The sequence below is a fragment of the Gossypium raimondii genome, chromosome 11, assembly GCF_025698545.1.
Source record: "Gossypium raimondii isolate GPD5lz chromosome 11, ASM2569854v1, whole genome shotgun sequence".
NCBI lineage: Eukaryota > Viridiplantae > Streptophyta > Magnoliopsida > Malvales > Malvaceae > Gossypium > Gossypium raimondii.
Genome location: NC_068575.1, coordinates 48,969,722 through 48,987,710, shown reverse-complemented (window position 1 = coordinate 48,987,710; position 17,989 = coordinate 48,969,722). Strand labels below are relative to the sequence as shown.

General features: G+C 35.0%; 1 protein-coding gene across 1 annotated transcript; it reads left to right on the top strand.

Moving 5' to 3' along the window:
• Window positions 1-1,667: 1,667 nt before the first annotated feature.
• LOC105803406 (nudix hydrolase 2) lies at window positions 1,668-9,784 on the top strand. The gene is made up of 9 exons (XM_012635565.2): window positions 1,668-2,007; window positions 2,289-2,517; window positions 2,592-2,657; window positions 2,749-2,886; window positions 2,962-3,039; window positions 3,117-3,167; window positions 3,241-3,275; window positions 8,650-8,758; window positions 9,378-9,784. The coding sequence occupies exons 1-9, from the start codon at window positions 1,919-1,921 to the stop codon at window positions 9,564-9,566; spliced, it is 984 nt and encodes a 327-aa protein (XP_012491019.1). The 5' UTR covers window positions 1,668-1,918; the 3' UTR covers window positions 9,567-9,784.
• The last annotated feature ends 8,205 nt before the right edge of the window (window positions 9,785-17,989 follow it).

Sequence of the window (17,989 nt, the reverse complement as noted above, 5' to 3'; positions counted from 1 at the left end):
TTATTACACTATTTGCTGCCGCGATACACTGCTATTAGTGTGAACCGCTGCTCACCCGCTACCGCTAAATAGAGGCCGTTATTCCGCGACGCGGCCGCTATTTGAATCCCTCCGTAATTAATGAGTTGGGTCATAATGGGAATGCCATTCATTCAAATGAACGCAGTTTTGGGCAAAATTTTTAAAGGAAGTATGAACTTGGATGCCTTTGTTTGCAGAATTTTTATTTCGGCTTACACTAAGGAAGGTAGACTTGAAGAAGCAAGCGAGGTTAAAATGAAGGATATGTTGTGCCATAATCCAATTATAAGAGGCCACTGCAAAGCCAGAAGGATGGTAGAAGCAAAGACATACTTAGCCTTAGGTGAAATGTTTGGGAGGGGATTAAAGCCAGCCAGATGCTTCCACATATGGAACTTTCATCTCTGGGTATAGTAACACGGCGGAGAAGTGGCAAAGTCGGTTAGTCCGGGAAAGACCAGCGGCTACTTGAGGTAATGTGGAAGAAAGGCGTGGTTCCTACCCTCACCATGCGGATACATTGATTTTGTAAAGATGGAAAGCTACAAGAAGCACATCAATTGTTTGAAGAAATGTCTGAAAGGCATACCTGATCAAGCCATCTTCATAACATTAATTAAACAGTGCTGCCAAGTACAAGATATGGAGAAAGCAAGGCAAGTTTTTGTGCTGATGCAGGAGAGAAATCTAACCCATGGTTACAGTAAAGTTGGAAGAGATGTTGGGCAAGGGAATTAAACATGATAAGAAAACTTGCCATGTAATGAATGATTTGTGCCTACCGTAAAGAAGGGAACCTAAAAGAAGCCTTGGAAGTTGAGGAATATAATTTTAGACAATGGTATGCAGATGAATGTGTCTAAACCCTGTGCGAAAAGACGGAATTATCTGAAGCATTGAAATTGCTTAATGAAGTAGAAGAGTGTGGATTCAGCCTCAGTACTAACATATGTAGTTCCGTAGCTTCCCATTTTAACATTGCAGGTGATATGAACAAAGCCAGGCAAGCATTGGAGCATATGATGCGCTTTGGTTGGGATGCCCATTGCCATTAGCGGATGAAAATTCCTTTTACAAATTGTGAGTGGATAGTAGTAAAATGACATAAATGTTTTTAGAAAATTGTGAGTGGATAGTTCATTTATCCAATGAAATAAATACAAATGCGTTTCTTTTGAAAATTAATAACTCGTGTGGTTAGGGTGTTCAGCGGTCCAACTGTGCCTTGAGTTTGAGTTGCACTAGTCGCTTTGCTCTCCTCTTATAATTCACCAAAAAAGAGAAACAAAAGACCAATTGGCAAAATTTGCATTATAGATAAATAGATAAATTTCATTTTTGATTTTTTTATCATGCTTAAAATTTGAGATTTAATATTTATATTTTTATAATATTATTAATTAATTTACTTAAAAGTAGAAGTAAATTCTTAAAAATTAAAGTGGAAAGCTTAAATTTCAAATGTACAAAATATATAAAAACTTAAATTCATTGTTGTTTGAATGGAATTAGATTGACTAACTGAAGAGAGACATGAGATTTATTGTACCAGGTTAAAAATTCAGTTGAGTCGAATTTTAAAGAGATAAATTTAATAATTTTTTAATAATTTAATTAATTAATTGTATGAATCAACGACTTGATCGGTTGCCCTGATCTGATCAGGGTAGGGCAGAAGTAGTACACATCATGTTTGAAAAGGTCCATTGCACATTGATTTCAATTTCTACTAGCTTTCCCAATGTTTTCCTCCTTTGCCAAAGTCTTTTATCATCCAACTGCATCAGTTCATATATTTCATGGTAGTTCTCCGCATCTTGCTTCGTAGGAAAGACAAAATCGAATCAAAGAAGGAAGTTTGAGATTTTACCTCTAACATCTGTTTTATCTGATTTACATGCCCAAACTTGTCTTCGAACTATTTTCAACATCTTCCACTCTAGTATCAATATCATCACCCTCAACAATTCCCAATCATCTTGTCTTGTAACTCTTCAACTCTTACTCTTATCTTCTTGGGTCTTGTTTTTTTGACTCTCAAAGGGTATTGCAATTGTTTTCTTATTTTCTATTATCTTACCAGAGTTATTCATTGGTTTTGCCTACTGTGTCAGTTTAGATATATATATATATATATATATTGATTTTCTTGAAATTGGTGCTTTGGTTGAGATTAATTTAATGGAGGGAATAGCGGTTTCTAAGGATCGAAGCGTACAATTTTAATTTAATCAAATCTGTTTTTTCTTTTCTGGTTGTATTCTTAGAGGTCAACATAATATCAAATCATTAAGCTCCGTCAGATGCATGTTGACTTCAACAAATACTTTAGCAATTGAAAAGAAGATGGTACCTGGAAATGAAGTCCAACAGGTTGAATTACTTGCTGGGGTCGAGGATTTATACGGAGGCATCATTATAGACATGGAGAAAACTATGGATTCTGAGGCCTTCGTTCCTTTACTTAGGGCTTCATTATCGCAGTGGAAGCAACGAGTCTGTAATTTCATATCTCTGTTCATTTGCTTTTAGTTGAAATTCATGAATTTTTGTTAGATAATATTTTGCAGGGAAAGAGGGCGGTTTGGATTAAATTGCCTATCGAACTTGCTAATCTGGTCGAACCGGCGGTTAAGGTAAATAAGGGAACTTAGAGCATAAGAATGGGGGTTGAGTTCATTCATTTTCTTAATGGCATGGCATGTTCTTGCTTTGTTAATTGATCAGGAAGGGTTTAAATACCACCATGCGGAACCAGATTATGTAATGCTTGTAAATTGGATCAGCAAATCTACCAATAGTCTTCCTAAAAACGCCTCGCATCGCGTTGGGATTAGTGCTTTTGTCATGAATGACAAAAGACAGGTACCCCTTTCTTCAACCCTTTTTTTGTTACCGGTTTATTAATATGGAAACCTAAGGCAGTTTCTTCAAATTTAGGTGCTTGTAGTTCAAGAGAAGAGTGGCAAGTTCAAAGGCACAGGTGTCTGGAAATTCCCTACTGGAGTTGTTGATGAGGTTAATTATCTAAAAATATGGTGCTTTTTTTCTTCCTTTTATCTTTTTTGGCTTCAACTGACAACTTCTGCCCGTAGGGTGAGGATATTTCTATGGCAGCAATAAGGGAAGTTAAAGAAGAGACAGGGGTAAGTAAGTGAGGAAATGGCATATATATTTCAACCATGAGTCTGACCCTGTCTCCTTTTGTTTTTCCTTCAGATTGACACTGAATTTGTGGAAATTTTAGCATTCAGGTATGTGCTTTCCTATTTGTTGTTGATGGTTCCATTGATTGTCTACATAAGATGTTTGTTAAAATGATTGACTCATTGTTCTTCAGGCAATAACATGTTTGAAAGAATGTTTTGCTTCCAAGAACTTGTTAGACCATTGATGTGGATGTTTTCATTGGAAACCAATATCAGACAAGGAATATGAATTAGAGTTTTAGATTTATTTAATTTCTTTAGGAGTTTTAGTTTTACTTATTTTATTAGGTTTTTTATTTCCTTATAAACTTTAAATTAGGAATTCTATTAGGACTTTCCCTTTGTAATTAACAGCCTATAAAAAGGTTGCCAATATGAAATAAAGCAAGCAGTTTATTTTTATCACAAACGTTAGTTTGGGAAGGGGTTCAGTCAAGGACGAATCTGCCTTTGAGTAACCATAGGTCGAAGGAAGAATTTTTTCTCGTCTAGACCTGTGACTAGATCTTCCGCCAAGGCTCATAACAACTTGGTATCAGAGTTAGCTGTCATAGGTGACGAAAAAACTTTGACAGCCAAGCTGGAGGCATTCATGGAACAAATGGCTACAAGGCAACAAGCATTAGAGGAGCAGATGGTGATGTTATCTCTTTCGATCCAAAAGACAATGAAAGGGGATTCAGAAAAAAATAATGAAGAACATGGCAGCAGTGGAGGCAAGAAAAGAAATTCAGATTTGCAACACGGTGGGGGCATGGTGCCGTGATACTCTAAGATGGAATTTCCCACTTATAATGGTGTTGGAGATCCTTTAGGATGGTTAAAAAGATGCGAAATTTTTTTTGGCAATCAATGGACCAACGAAGAAGACAAAGTAGGCTTAGCTTCATTCCATCTCTTAGGAGAGGCAAAATTGTGGTTTTATCAAATCGAAGAAGGGTGAGTTTGGATGGGCGATTAGGTGCGGTGCAGTCGTTTAGCTTACTTTTTGTCTCACGTTACAGTATTGCTACAATATCTAATCTCACTGCCACTACTGTTTTTACACTAACTGCAGGTAAACGCACCGCCCATCCAAACTCATCCGAAGAGGAGGCAAATCTGGATTGGGAGCGCTTTAGAGAGTGTTGTCATGTCAGGTTTGGGCCACCTATGAGTAATAATCCCTTGGGAAACTTGCAAACCTAAGACAAACTGGGACGGTAGAAGAATATCAACGCCAATTTCAATCACTACTGGCTAGGACTACTGATCTTAAACCTCGACAACAAGTAAACCTTCCTACTGCCGGATTGGTAGAGGAACTTATAATTGATATTGAGATGCAACAACTGGGAAACCTTGGAGTTGCAATGAATATGGCTTGAGGTTTTGAACGTAAACAAAAAGTCTCTTCCAAGGTGTTATCTCAAACCAATCTAATCTGGTTAGCTTCCCAAAACGGTGGCAGCACTTCAATTATTCCAACAACTAAGAGCTTTGCAAAGGGAGGAGGACAAACAACGAAACCAATGGGGAATAACAACAAAATAGGTTCTTTCGCACCATTTATCAAGAGATTGACACGAGCAGAAATGGCGGAAAGAAGGGCTAGGGGATTGTGTTATAATTGTGACAAGTCTTACTCCATGGGACACAGATGTAAACGGCTATTTTGGATAGAAGTACCAGATATTGAAGATGAGCAAGATGATGAGGTAGATGATCTTGAAATTTCTTTACATGCCATTAAAGGAACTTGCAATTCATCTACTATGCAACTAACAGCAAAGGTGTCAGGAAAAACAGTGTTAGTTCTCGTTGATTCGGGCAGTATACATAACTTTCTACGTGAAGGTCTAGTGCCAAGATTGGGACTGAAAATACAAAAAAAATCTGGGCTGCAAGTATGTGTGTGGGAAATAGAGAATGGGTTCCTAGCATAGGCATTTGTAAATCAGTACAGTTCATTGTGGCCAATGACAACTTTCAAGCTGATTTTTATACAATACCATTAGAAGGGTTTGATGTGATTTTGGGGGTTAAATGGTTGTGTACCCTTGGTCCGATTTTATGGGATTTCAGCTCCTTAACTATGCAATTTGCAGTAAACAAAAAGAAGATACTATGGCAAGGGCAGCACCTAGAGGAAGTTCCACGACTTAGTTTGATACAAGGACAGGATTTAACTAATATAGTATTGGATAAACTACAGGTAGAATTTATGCATTTATTCCAAGAACCGTCTGGGTTGCCTCCTAACCGCAAATGTAACCATCGTATAACTCTTAAACCAGGAATGAGACCAATTTTAGTCAGGTCTTATCGATATCCACATTTTCAAAAGGATGAGATTGAGAAACAGTGTGATCAAATGTTACAACAAGGAATCATTCGACCCAGTAGATCACCATTCTCTTCTCCGGTACTCCTGGTAAAGAAACATGACGGGTCATGGCGTTTTTGCATTGATTATCGAGAGCTTAATGCTTGCATTGTTAAAGATAAATATCTGATTCCTGTAGTGGATGATTGTTGGACGAACTTAATGGGGTAAAACAATTTACAAAATTGGATTTACGGTCGGGATATGTTCAAATTAGAATGGCAACTACAGATGTGAAAAAGACAACCTTCCGAACCCACCATGGACACTTTGAATTTCTTGTCATGCCATTCGGGCTTGCCAATGCCCCTTCCACATTTCAGAGTTTGATGAATGACATTTTTCACCCTTACTTGCGTAAGTTTGTTTTGGTCTTCTTTGATGACATATTAATTAATAGCAAAACATGGACTGAACATATGCATCATGTAAGATTAGTTTTTGAACTCTTGCTGGATAACATGTTGTTCTTAAAGAAATCCAAGTGTTTCTTTGGAGAGTCTTAGGTAACCTACCTTGGTCATGTCATCCATGGTGAGGGAGTCGTGGTTGATCACACTAAAATTAAAGATGTCACCGATTGGCCAACTCTTAAAACTACCAAGGCTCTACGAGGCTTTCTTGGGTTGGCAGGATATTACAGAAAATTTATCAAGAATTATGGACAAGTGGTTGGACCCTTAATATTTCTTCTAAAGAAAAATGCCTTCAACTGGACTAAGGAAGCTGATGTTGCTTTCAACCAATTAAAAACTTCTCTTTCAGCAGCCCCAATCTTGCAATTACCCAACTTTGAGGAGGAATTTGTGGTCGAATGTGATGCTTCGGATAGCGGGTTTGGAGCCGTACTGCAACAAAAGGGACACTCTATTGCCTTTTTCAGTTGCAAGATTACAGATCGACACCTTAATTTGGCTGCCTACGAACATGAATTAATTGGTTTGGCAAATGCAGTGACTCATTGGCGACCCTATCTTTGGGGAAGACACTTCCTCATTTGTATTGATCACTTCCGTATTAAATACTTGTTAGACCAACGACTTACGACATCCCCACAACAACATTGGATCAGCAAGCTAATGGGGTTTGATTTGCGAGTGGAGTATAAAGCAGGAAAGTTGAATAGAGCTGCAGATGCTTTATCTAGAAAAGACAAAGACTTACCACACTTCATGACTGTTTCATTCCCTCAAGTTGAAATTCTTAAAGCCATCAGACAAGAAATAGAAGCTTCTCCAGAATTATTACAACTCCAGCAAAGAATTCTACAAGGAGAATTGGTGTCCGATTGGGTCGCACAAGATCAGTTGATTTTCTTCAAAGAGAGGCTGTACCTTTTACCTACCTCACCAATTATTCCCACTATTATTTCCTCTATACATGCTATGACACATGAAGGGGGATTGAAAACATTGCATCGTCTTCGTTAAGATTTTTGTGGAAAGGAATGAAGCTTGCAACCTCAGAATTTGTGCAACATTGTTTAGTATGCCAACGCCACAAATGGCAAAATTTATAGCCCGCAGGTTTACTTCAACCCCTTCCAATACCACAACATGTTTGGCCTGATATCTCTATGGATTTCGTGGAGGGTTTACCCAAAGTAAAAGGGAAATCGGTACTTATGGTGGTTGTGGATAGACTATAGAAGTACGCTCATTTTTTACCCTTGTCCCATCCGTTTACTGCTATATCTGTTGCTACCGTCTTCTTTGCAGAGGTATTCCGACTTCATGGCTTGCCGAAATCCATAGTTTCGGACCGTGATAAAGTTTTCCTCAGCCTATTTTGGAAGGAATCATTTCATCAAAGTGGTTCTAAGCTCTCTTTTTCTTCAGCATACCATCCCTAATCTGATGGTCAGACAAAGGTAGTTAACCAAACAAGGAAATATACCTACGATGCCTCTCTAGTGATTGTCCTCGACAGTGGGTCGATTGGGTTCCATGGGCTGAGTATTGCTACAACACCTCATATCACACTGCCCTAAGGGCCACCCCTTTCCAATTAGTATACGGTAGGGATCCACCTCGACTTCTCTCCTATTCAGCTGGTTCTACTAGGATTGAAGCTGTGGATAAGGCTCTACAAGATAGGGATGCACTTTTACAAATTGCTCAGGATAAAAACACTTATGATTTGGGGCATAGAGAGTTGAATTTTAAAGTCGGGGATTGGGTTTGGTTACGGCTTCAGCAATATCGACAATTGACGATAACTAAACAGAAGCATCACAAGTTGTTGCCAAAATATTTTGGTCCTTTTAAGGTCTTGAACAAAATAGGAACAGTGGCCTATCAGCTTGAATTACCTACAGGCAACAGAATACATGATGTATTCCATGTTTCTTTCCCTAAAGAATACAAGGGACCTCAGCCAGATGCGGTAGGAGACTTGCCCTTAGTATATGATGGCAAGACCTTGCCTACTCTACAAGCTATTATTAAAACCAGGCTTAATCGAGGTTGATGGGAACTATTAGTGCAATGGGCAGGATGTCCTTAAGAAGATGCCACTTGGGAACCAATTGATAGTTTTCGAGCAGCTTATCCTGAATTTGAGCTTGAGGACAAGCTCAACTCCGAGAGGGGGAGTAATGATGTGGATGTTTTCATTGGAAACCAATATCAGAGAGGGAATAGGAATTAGAGTTTTAGATTTATTTAATTTCTTAGGAGTTTTTAGTTTTACTTATTATATTAGGTTTTTTATTTCCTTATAAACTTTACTAGGAATTCTATTAGGACTTTAAATTAGGAATTCTATTAGGACTTTCCCTTTGTAATTAACAGCCTATAAAAAGGCTGCTAATATGAAATAAGGCAAGCAGTTTATTTTTATCACAAACGTTAGTTTGGGAAGGGAGTTCAATCAAGGACAAATTTGCCTTTTGAGTAACCATAGGTCGAAGCAAGAATTTTTTCTCGTCTAGACCTGTGACTAGATCCTATGCCAAGGCTCATAACAACCACATGCTAGTAATATCAATTTTCTGGTTGCTTTAGAGATTTAGACTCAAGTCCTAACTCTGCTTTTTTGTTCCCCAAAATACAGGCAAAGTCACAAGTCATTCTTTACAAAATCAGATTTACTTTTTGTTTGTATGTTACGTCCACGCTCGTTTGACATCCAGAAGCAAGATACAGAGATTGAAGCTGCCCAGGTACATTCCTATGGACAATTATGATGAATATGCTGGTAGCAATAGGACCCTATTAGCTGATCAGAATAGTTCTTACTGGACAAAATCAGCTTAGCTGGAGCAAAGCAATAATCAACATGGCTGTAACCCTCCCATGAATAAGTTAGTATATAGGTCCTATCGGGTGGAAAACTAACAAGGGTCTATAATTTGAATATGGCATGGCTTATGGATTACAGAGAGTAGAGGAGATAACATAGGTGAAGGTTGTATATATCTGAACCATTCGCCATGCTTTGATTTAGACTATGGAAAGATGTGAGTGATAGAGATAACACAATAGTTCCAAACAAACATGCAACCACAACTGGGCTTTCTCATTCCCTTTATTTATACAAATGCCTAAATATGCAGGGGACACATGATATAAGGAAATTGAAGTAACATAATTGTGGCATTTAGCACCATTTAATGGATAGTGGATAAAGATCTTTTTTTTTTTCTAACATAGGAGTAGGAATAGGAATAGGATGGTTTAAGTTGGGAAGCAAATGGCTGAGTGATGAGCTTAACCATTATCTAAAAAATTGTTAAACAAAACAAGTAATGGTGTTTCCTTTTATATTAATTGTTGCTTCAGTGGATACCAGTGGAGGAGTATGCAGAGCAGCCTTTTATGAAGAAACATGATAGCTTTAGTAGTGTAGCCAAAGTATGTTTAACAAAGTCAGAGAAGGAATATGCGGGATTTTCCCCAATTCCTAGAACTACAGCTTCTGGCAAGACCAGTTACTTATACTTCAACACCAAGGATCTCACCCAACTATGAACCGTGCTGTACTACTCTTCATTCTTTCCATGCCGGTAGCTCCAGGTCAATGATTGAAAGCTATTTATTTTACTAGAATTTAAGTCTTAAGGCTTTCTGGAAGGTCTTGGGTATCATATTTTTATACTGATGTTGGAATATACGTTGGACATGGAATAAGGGTTGTTGAAAAATAATGAAGAGAAATGGAAATGAAGTTCAGCATACATTATTTATTATATCCTTTACTAGTAATTCTTTTTGTTAATTAAAATATCAATCTAATCGATTGAAAAACAGAGAACAAAGGAGCAAAAAACAACAGCAAAAACGTTGCTGAACTTATCTGTATTACTTTCGACAAAGCTTAACAAGTTTTTAAATCAATCAACCTACCAATTACTACCTACTATCGCTAAGTAAACTTAAACTCGTAAAACATTACTTGCACACATAGATAAACTGACTAATCAGCTCAATCAACACCTAAATACATCAAAACCATCATCGACTAATAAAGGAACTAAACAAATTTGCCATTCTAACTCGACAGAGTCAGCATGCACCAAAGCTTTAGCCGTATGTCGCACCTTGCTCCCTCGCGGATTCATCTCGCACTTTGCCACCTCGCGGATTAATTTACTATGGTGATTGATTTCAATTTCAAATAAAATAAATTTATTAGCAAATGGAAAGGCCAAAAAGGAAAGTTGCATTGCATTGATTATAGATAAAATTATAAAAGAATAAAAGTTGGAATGATAGATTGAATCGTTCCAGATTTCCCAGTTTCCACTTTAATATTTATAATTTTTTATCAATTTCATAATTTTATTTATTTAAATATTAAAACCAGTTGAAACAGTAGTTAAACCAGATAGGTTAGTTTAATAAAATTTCATAATTTACATAAATATGAACTCATTGGTTACTTATAGATGATCATGGATCAGGTCGGGTTTGGGCCGGGCCCAGACAAAATGTTAGGCCCAGATCCGGCTTGAAATATGGGCCTAAAAATTTATCCAAGTCCGGCCCAAAAGAAAATTGGTAAGCCCCGGCCCGGGCCGACCCATATTAAATTTTACAACACCAAAAAAGTATATATTTAATATATATATTTGATTAAAAATAAAAAATATATATCTAATATATAATTCGGGCCGGGCTGGGCTCGGGACAAAAGTTTTACTCGAGGCCCATCCCATTTTCTAAACGGGCCTCGTTTTTTGCCCAAACCTATATTTTGAGCTTATATTTTTACCCAAACCCTCTCATTTTTCGGGCGGGCCGTCGGGCCGGGCCGGGTAGCCCAACCCATGATCACCTCTAGTTACTTAATCTTTAATTAATATTAAGTTAGATTATATGGTTGGATCATAATGCAAGAAAACAACTTATATTTGTATTTAATCTAAAAGTTTCGTAGTTTGATGAATCAAAACTGAGTAAACTAATTTAAGAATTATTATATTGTTTATCAAGACCAGTAGGGGAGATGCATTGTCTTGGGTATCAAAATGATTAACTCCTAAAAGATAGAGAGATATAGATATGATTGTCTAGATTGACAATACATATGATATGACCCCAGTTGAATAAATCCTAGATTTATTTGTGGATTAATTCACTTGTAATGTTCATAATATGACTTACCTTAATCTTGAATAAGTGACTGACTATGCGTGCGTGACTTGTATATTATGATGTATTGAAATCCCGAGTTCAAAAAAATAATAAAGCCGAAAGTTTGTACATTGGATATATAATTTTTGCATGCCATAGTTTTATTTACAATAGTGGAATTCGTAGCCCAATAATAAATGATATCATTTCATTGGCATTACACAATAAATAGAAAAATAATGTGACCACGGGTCATTTGTCTAAGACAAATGATTTAATTACTATTTGTAATTGACTTTTTCATAGAGGAAGATTTAATGGTTACTATGATATAAAATAAGATCATATAGGGTGCACAAATTTAAGCCAAAGAGGTTAAAGATTTCCTATGAGGGTAAGACACTTACGACAGGGTCATTGGACGAACTTAATAATTAAATAATATTATAATTAATAGACGAAGAGTCAGAACTTAATTACAATTTATTTGAGCCTAGTTACATATGTCCAACTGTCCATTTGCTAGTTCAACATAACCCAAAACAAATTGCAAGTAAAATTGATGTGTGAAAATTCGTTATGCAAGTGCACGTGTCGAATCAAGTAATAAAGTACAAATTATTTGTTCCCATGAGGACCAAATTATAAGCTACTAAGTACTAACTATTCAATTTTATCCAATTTGGATCAATAAAATAAATTATAATTACTGCTAAAATTAAACTAACAAATTAAAGAGATTTTATCTAACTAAAACAATGAAAATTAATGAGTTTCTCAAACAATTTTAAGATTTTGGAACTCTAACTTCACTTAATTCAGATAATCAATTATCTTTTATTCAATTGTTCAATCCAAGTAATTACTAACCCAGGATTCAATGACATTAACTAGTTCTCTTCCGGTAACTAATTAAGTTACTTCCCCTTCCCACTAGCTATGCTAGGCAAGTTGAACGAAATCACCACGAATAGGCCTATTGGGTTGATTAGGGCATAAGATACATTCTTATCCTAGTTGTAAATTAACTCATTCGTCGGTGCTACTAAGTTAACCCTAATCTATTTAGTCGAGTTCTAAATCTTAAATTTCTCTTCCAAGACAAATCAAGATTATTATATTAATACTGCTTGATGATCAGGCAAGCAGACTAAATAAGTACAAGACTAAATAAATAATTAACAGAAATCGAAACAATTGAAGAGAAACTAAATAATCAACTAAGAAATAGGATCCATTGTTGTTCCAAGAAAAGAGAGTTTAATTCAAGTTGATTTGAGAAAACCACACAAAAAGAGATTCACAACTAACTTGCATCGATAAAAAGTAAAAAGAAATAATCTAGAGAGAAAAACAATTATCGAATTCATGCCGAGTGCTCCAAATCTCTTTTTCTTCTTCTTCTCGTCTTTGCAAGCTTGAAGTCCTCATTGGTGTGAGAGAATTGTTTCTTAGACTCCAAGTTGATTCTTTACTTCCCCCATTTTCCTTTTAAATCACGTCACTACTTATTTTTAGGGTTTTAATCTTTTCTCTCCATTGGATGCATAATTGTGGTGGAGCAGGTTGCTTGTTTGGAAATTCTGAATTGAAGATTGTGCTCGATTGCCCTCTCTTCACTACTTTTTACTCTATACTCCAAGCATTCCATTATTCATTCAAAACCTACAATGTATAGAGGAAAGTAGAAAGTAAATCCAAACTAACTCTAAAAATAATAAAAATCAAATAAAATAAAATCAAGCTAAAAAAATAATAAAATGTAATAAACCTAACATAAATGCTAAAATCATCTCTTAAAATGTTATAGAGCTATAATTAACTCTAAATATGAGAGTTATCAAGTATCAATACAATTAAATTAATGAAAACAATAGTAAAGAGAAATAGATTATGTGTATCACTATCTGCAGCGCTTTCCCACTAAGTACAAGAGATGACTTAGAGATGAAATTAATTTTTTTGAGTTATTATTTAATTTATTATAATTAAATACTTGAAATTTAAAGTCAAAATTAAATCAATCAATCAACACAGTTTTATTGAACGAGGCAATTAAATATATCCTCATAGATTTTGGTATGATGAAGTCGTCATGACTTTGATGAAAATAGAATTGAGTTGAGAAAATAAATTAATTGGATGAAATTGTAACAACTCGATTTTCAATGGTACCAAAAAATGTGGTCTTGAAATCCCATTTTCGTAAATCAAGTCCGTAAATATAAATTAGAAATATCTACAAAGTTAATATAGAAAACGTTAAAGAATGATCAAATAATTTTGTTGATTAAATGGTTAATTAAAGCTCGAGGATTAAATTATAAAAGTCTAATCGCTATAGAATTTTAATTTAAAAAAAGCTTGATGACCTAGATGATAATTATTCAATGAACAAAATGGAAAATAAACCAATAGTAAATATGAGATAGTAGATGATAATGGTGGAAAACATTAAGAAAGATTAGTCATTAATAAAGGAATAATAAAGTTTAATTAAACAAATTAACCAAAGTTAATTAACCTATAATCTATGTATAAAAGTGAAGTGAGTAGAGAAACCATCATCTTTTTCTATCATCCCACCGTCCACCATTTTTGAAACAAAAAAAAAACCTTCCAAGCTTTTAAAGCATTCGACCAAGCAAAATTTAAGGTAATTTAGTCTTTTTTTCATGTAGGTTTTATAGATTTATGATCATGGAAGGTTGATTTAACTAGGGGTGAGCAAAATCTGATTCGATTAGAAAAACTTGATAAAAAATTCAAATTTTGAATTAAATAGTTTGAGTTATTTGAGTTAATCAAGTTATTCGGATCAACCCGAATAAAAAAAATTAAGTTTTTTGGTTTAACTCAAATATGAATTACACAATTCTAGTTATCCGAAAATCCGAATAAGAAAAGGTAAAACTACATCGTTTTGATAAATGTTTACCTTTTCTAAAGTTAAAAGTCAAAACTATTAAGTTAAAAGGAAAAATTACGTTGTTTTGATAAATATTTACTCATTAAGTTAAAGGTAAAACAATTATATTGTTTATGTAGTCAAATAATCTTATACTTTGTCTGCTAGTTAAATAATCAGTCTATGTAAACGCAACATTGAGTATAAATAATATTTTACAAGCCCAATTTTAGCCCAGGGCCCAAAACCCAAAACAAATTAAACCCAACCCACCTAGACCTAACCCACCAGCCCAAATGAGCCCAACTCAGTCTACCTCAAGCCCAAAATTCCCATGGCCCAAACCTTAGCCCAATTAACAACAAGCCCAAATCAAACCCTAATAACCCATAACAGAAAAAAACAAAAAATAAACAAAACCCTAGGTGTGCCGCACCTAGGGTCTTCTGCCCTCTAGCTTGCTGCCGCCACACCTAGGCCTGCCCTAGCCGCCGTTACTGCCACTGCTCCACTGCCCTTAAGTGGCCTGCAAGAAATGACAAGAAATAATATAAAAATGTTGTAAAAGATGGCTATAAAAAGCCATTCGAAAAATGTAATGGCGGGGGAGGGGGTTCTTTTTTTAAAAAAAAAAAAACAAAAGAAACAAAGAGAAATGAAAAACAGATATCAGTTTTTTAAAGGTGATTGTTTTTTCTTTTCTTTATTTATTTTTTATATTATTTTTGAAGCATTAAATAATAAAAAAGAGTTTTTTTTACCTATTTGATGACGCCGGAGTGTTCGGAGTGTCGGAGGGACGATTCGGTGTAAAAGGGGAAGTTTTTCGGCTTCCAGGCTACCGCACAAGGTGGCACCAGCGCCGGCGACTGGCGGATGGCGCAACGGGCGATGGCTGGTGCTCAGGCCGAGTTTTGGTTTTTTTTTTGAGATGGGGGGAGAGTGATTTCGGTATTTTTTTTGAGAGAAAAAATGAAAATGAATTTTTTTAGGCCCCCTAAACGACGTTGTTTTGGGCAGGCCTCTCAGGCACCAAAACGGCGTCATTTTGGCTTTGACCCGATCTGCCCGGCCTACTCCAGGCTAGGATCCACGCGTTTTTTTAGCAGAATGGCTAATTGCGCTTTCAGCCCTTCCGCTTTTCAATGGTTTTACAATCAAGTATCTTTATTTTTTTTAATTTTACCCCACGATTTTTCAACGATTTCAATTTGGTCTTTGCTGTAATGACATCGTTTTGGGAGAGAGGGGAAAATTTCCCTTTAGGTTCCTCTATGTTATGCGCGCGTTCAGAAGGATTCCCTTTTTATTTTATTTGCAGATTTGCCCCCAAAGTTCAGTTTTCAGTTCAAGTTAGTCCTTTTTTTGTTATATTTTGCTATTAGATTAATCAATTTTAATAATGTTATCATTATTTTTACTATTGTTATTTTTAATATTGTTATTACTATTACCATGGTTATTATTAGTTACTTATTTATACCTTTTAATTTTAGATTTAATTATATATATACATACATATCTTTGATTCATATATATATACATACTCCTACACTTTTATACTTCATAATTTATATATACATTATACATACATTTTATAATATATATATACACGTACATATTTTTATAACTTATTTACATATATATGTACATATACATACTTATATATTTTTATATACTCTATAATTTGTTTACATATCTATATATATCTATATACGTGTTTTTATTTTCATAAACATACATATATATACATACTTATATATATCTTTTTATATTTTTATAATTTTATTCATTTTCTTTATTCATTTATTTATTTACTTTTTATTGATATTTTGAAAGAATGTTTTAATTTTGTTTGTTTATATATTTTTATTTTGTATGTTATTGATTTGTCTTTTATTTAACTTATCTTCGTTGCTATTGCTCGTATTATTTATGCTTACATTATCGAATTCATTATTGTTTTGTTACGAGTATTAACACCGTGTTTTATTTCTGCTATTTCGTGTTAGATTAATTTTATTCAATGCATAAATTATGATTTTGAATAAGCAAAATCTTGTGTTTAGATTCGAGAAGGTCGTACCCTAACTTACTGGGTTTCGATTTTCACAATAAATCTAAATACACGAATCTTTTCAAACTCAAGTTTTAAACGATTTCGGGAATTAAGAAGAGATCGTGTCCTAACTTATTGGGCATGATCTTTTTTTTTCCTTAAGTTTTTAAACGATCTCGGGAATTAAGAAAAGATCGTGTCCTAACTTACTGGGCATGATCCATTTTCTAAACCCGAGATAATTAAATATCTTTTTAAATAAGTAAATTTTTGGCATTCATTCGCGCATCGGGAATTCAAGACATTGTGTCCTAACTTACTGGATATAATTCACTTTCTCGAATAACGTAAAATATGCCCTTTTCCCAAAAATTTTCAACATTTTAATAAATGATTGTATTTTAAATCTCTTCAAAGTTTTCAATTTTCGACACTGAGACATTAAGTAATCAACTAGGTACCAATTTGGGCATATCGAATGTGTTAATCCTTCCTCGTGCGTAACCGACTCCCGAACCCGTGTTTTTGAATTTCGTGAACCAATATTGTTGCTTTAATAAAATTAAATCGTTTATTAAAAACAACCACTTTTCGAGGTGAGCCGATCACACCTCATCAAAAAGGATTGGTGGCGAATCCCATTTTCGTTTTCATTTTTAAAATTCAAGTTGATCCCGTTTTATCAAAAAAATGGTGTCAACAGCTTGGCGACTCCGCTGGGGACCTCAAAATAAGAGAGTCAAGACATGAGTTGATTATTTTTTTGTCTTTTTGTCAAAGATTGAAAACCTAATTTAAATATACGATCCCTTCGTTACATTTTATCCATCTTTATTATGATCTTTATCATTGTGGTTTATAATTGCTATGTTAGTTTAAGTTTTGGTATCTTTCTGCACATTGCATTGCATGACCGTTGGTCACACCCTTTTAAGTGAGAGTGAGAAACTACGTCTTCGTGAGGTTTTCACCTCCGCATGGGATAGTGAATCGCTTCCAGGATACATCCGTACCTATGTCTTCGTGAGATTTTCATCTCCGCATGGCCATAGGGAAATGTATTTCCCTGAACTGAACTCAGTCTATATGAGCCTATGATGGGTGAGGATCGAGGAATCTGCTGGTTTGGGTACCTTTGTTTTAGAACCAAACAACATGTAGAAGACCTTAGGAGCCCACCCTAGGTAGAGCCACTTCAAACCCTTAGTGGTTACTCGAATAGGTACTCTATTTTTCTTGTTTGCTTTTGCTTTTTACTAATCCGTTTTGTTTTGTTTTGTTTTAGTTATGATTGCATTGCATTTTCATCTTAGAAAAAATGTGTTGATTCAAATTTGATTACTAAATTAGAAAGCTTGTCATGGAAAAATAAATTTTTTGATAAAATAGAAGATAATATGGCTGCCCGAATATATCCCAAGAAACACAGCAAAATAAGGGTGATGGAAAAGTACATAACTTTACTTCGTGGCCCGAAGATTCAAGCTAATTATTTGAGGGTAGCCAACATTTCGACTTTCTTAAAGAAGCTGATGAACATTACGAGGATGAGCAGACGATGGATCACAACCAGGATCAAGCAAGAAGGAGTTAGTAGTGGCATTTCATGAGATTCATTTTAACATCCGGATGAAGAAAAGGATCGATGTTGTTTCTTGGAGTATGAAGGAAATGCCGTACATGCATCCATTTTATGTAAATAAATTTATTTTTTAGTAAAGTTTTCTAAATGGAATTGAATTAGAGTCAACGCTTTTTTTTGCATTCATGCATCTGCATTACATTTCATTGCATGCATCAAATTTCACTAAAAGACCCTAATTAAACAAAATCATTTAAGAGTCAATAGAA

Bases quoted from the DNA above. Each gene is read 5' to 3' on its own strand.
- LOC105803406 (XM_012635565.2), top strand. From the start codon at position 1,919: ATGCCCAAACTTGTCTTCGAACTATTTTCAACATCTTCCACTCTAGTA. The intron at 2,008-2,288 runs GTAACTCTTCAA...TTGTATTCTTAG, and splicing joins ATTCCCAATCATCTTGTCTT to AGGTCAACATAATATCAAAT. The intron at 2,887-2,961 runs GTACCCCTTTCT...CTTCAAATTTAG, and splicing joins TCATGAATGACAAAAGACAG to GTGCTTGTAGTTCAAGAGAA.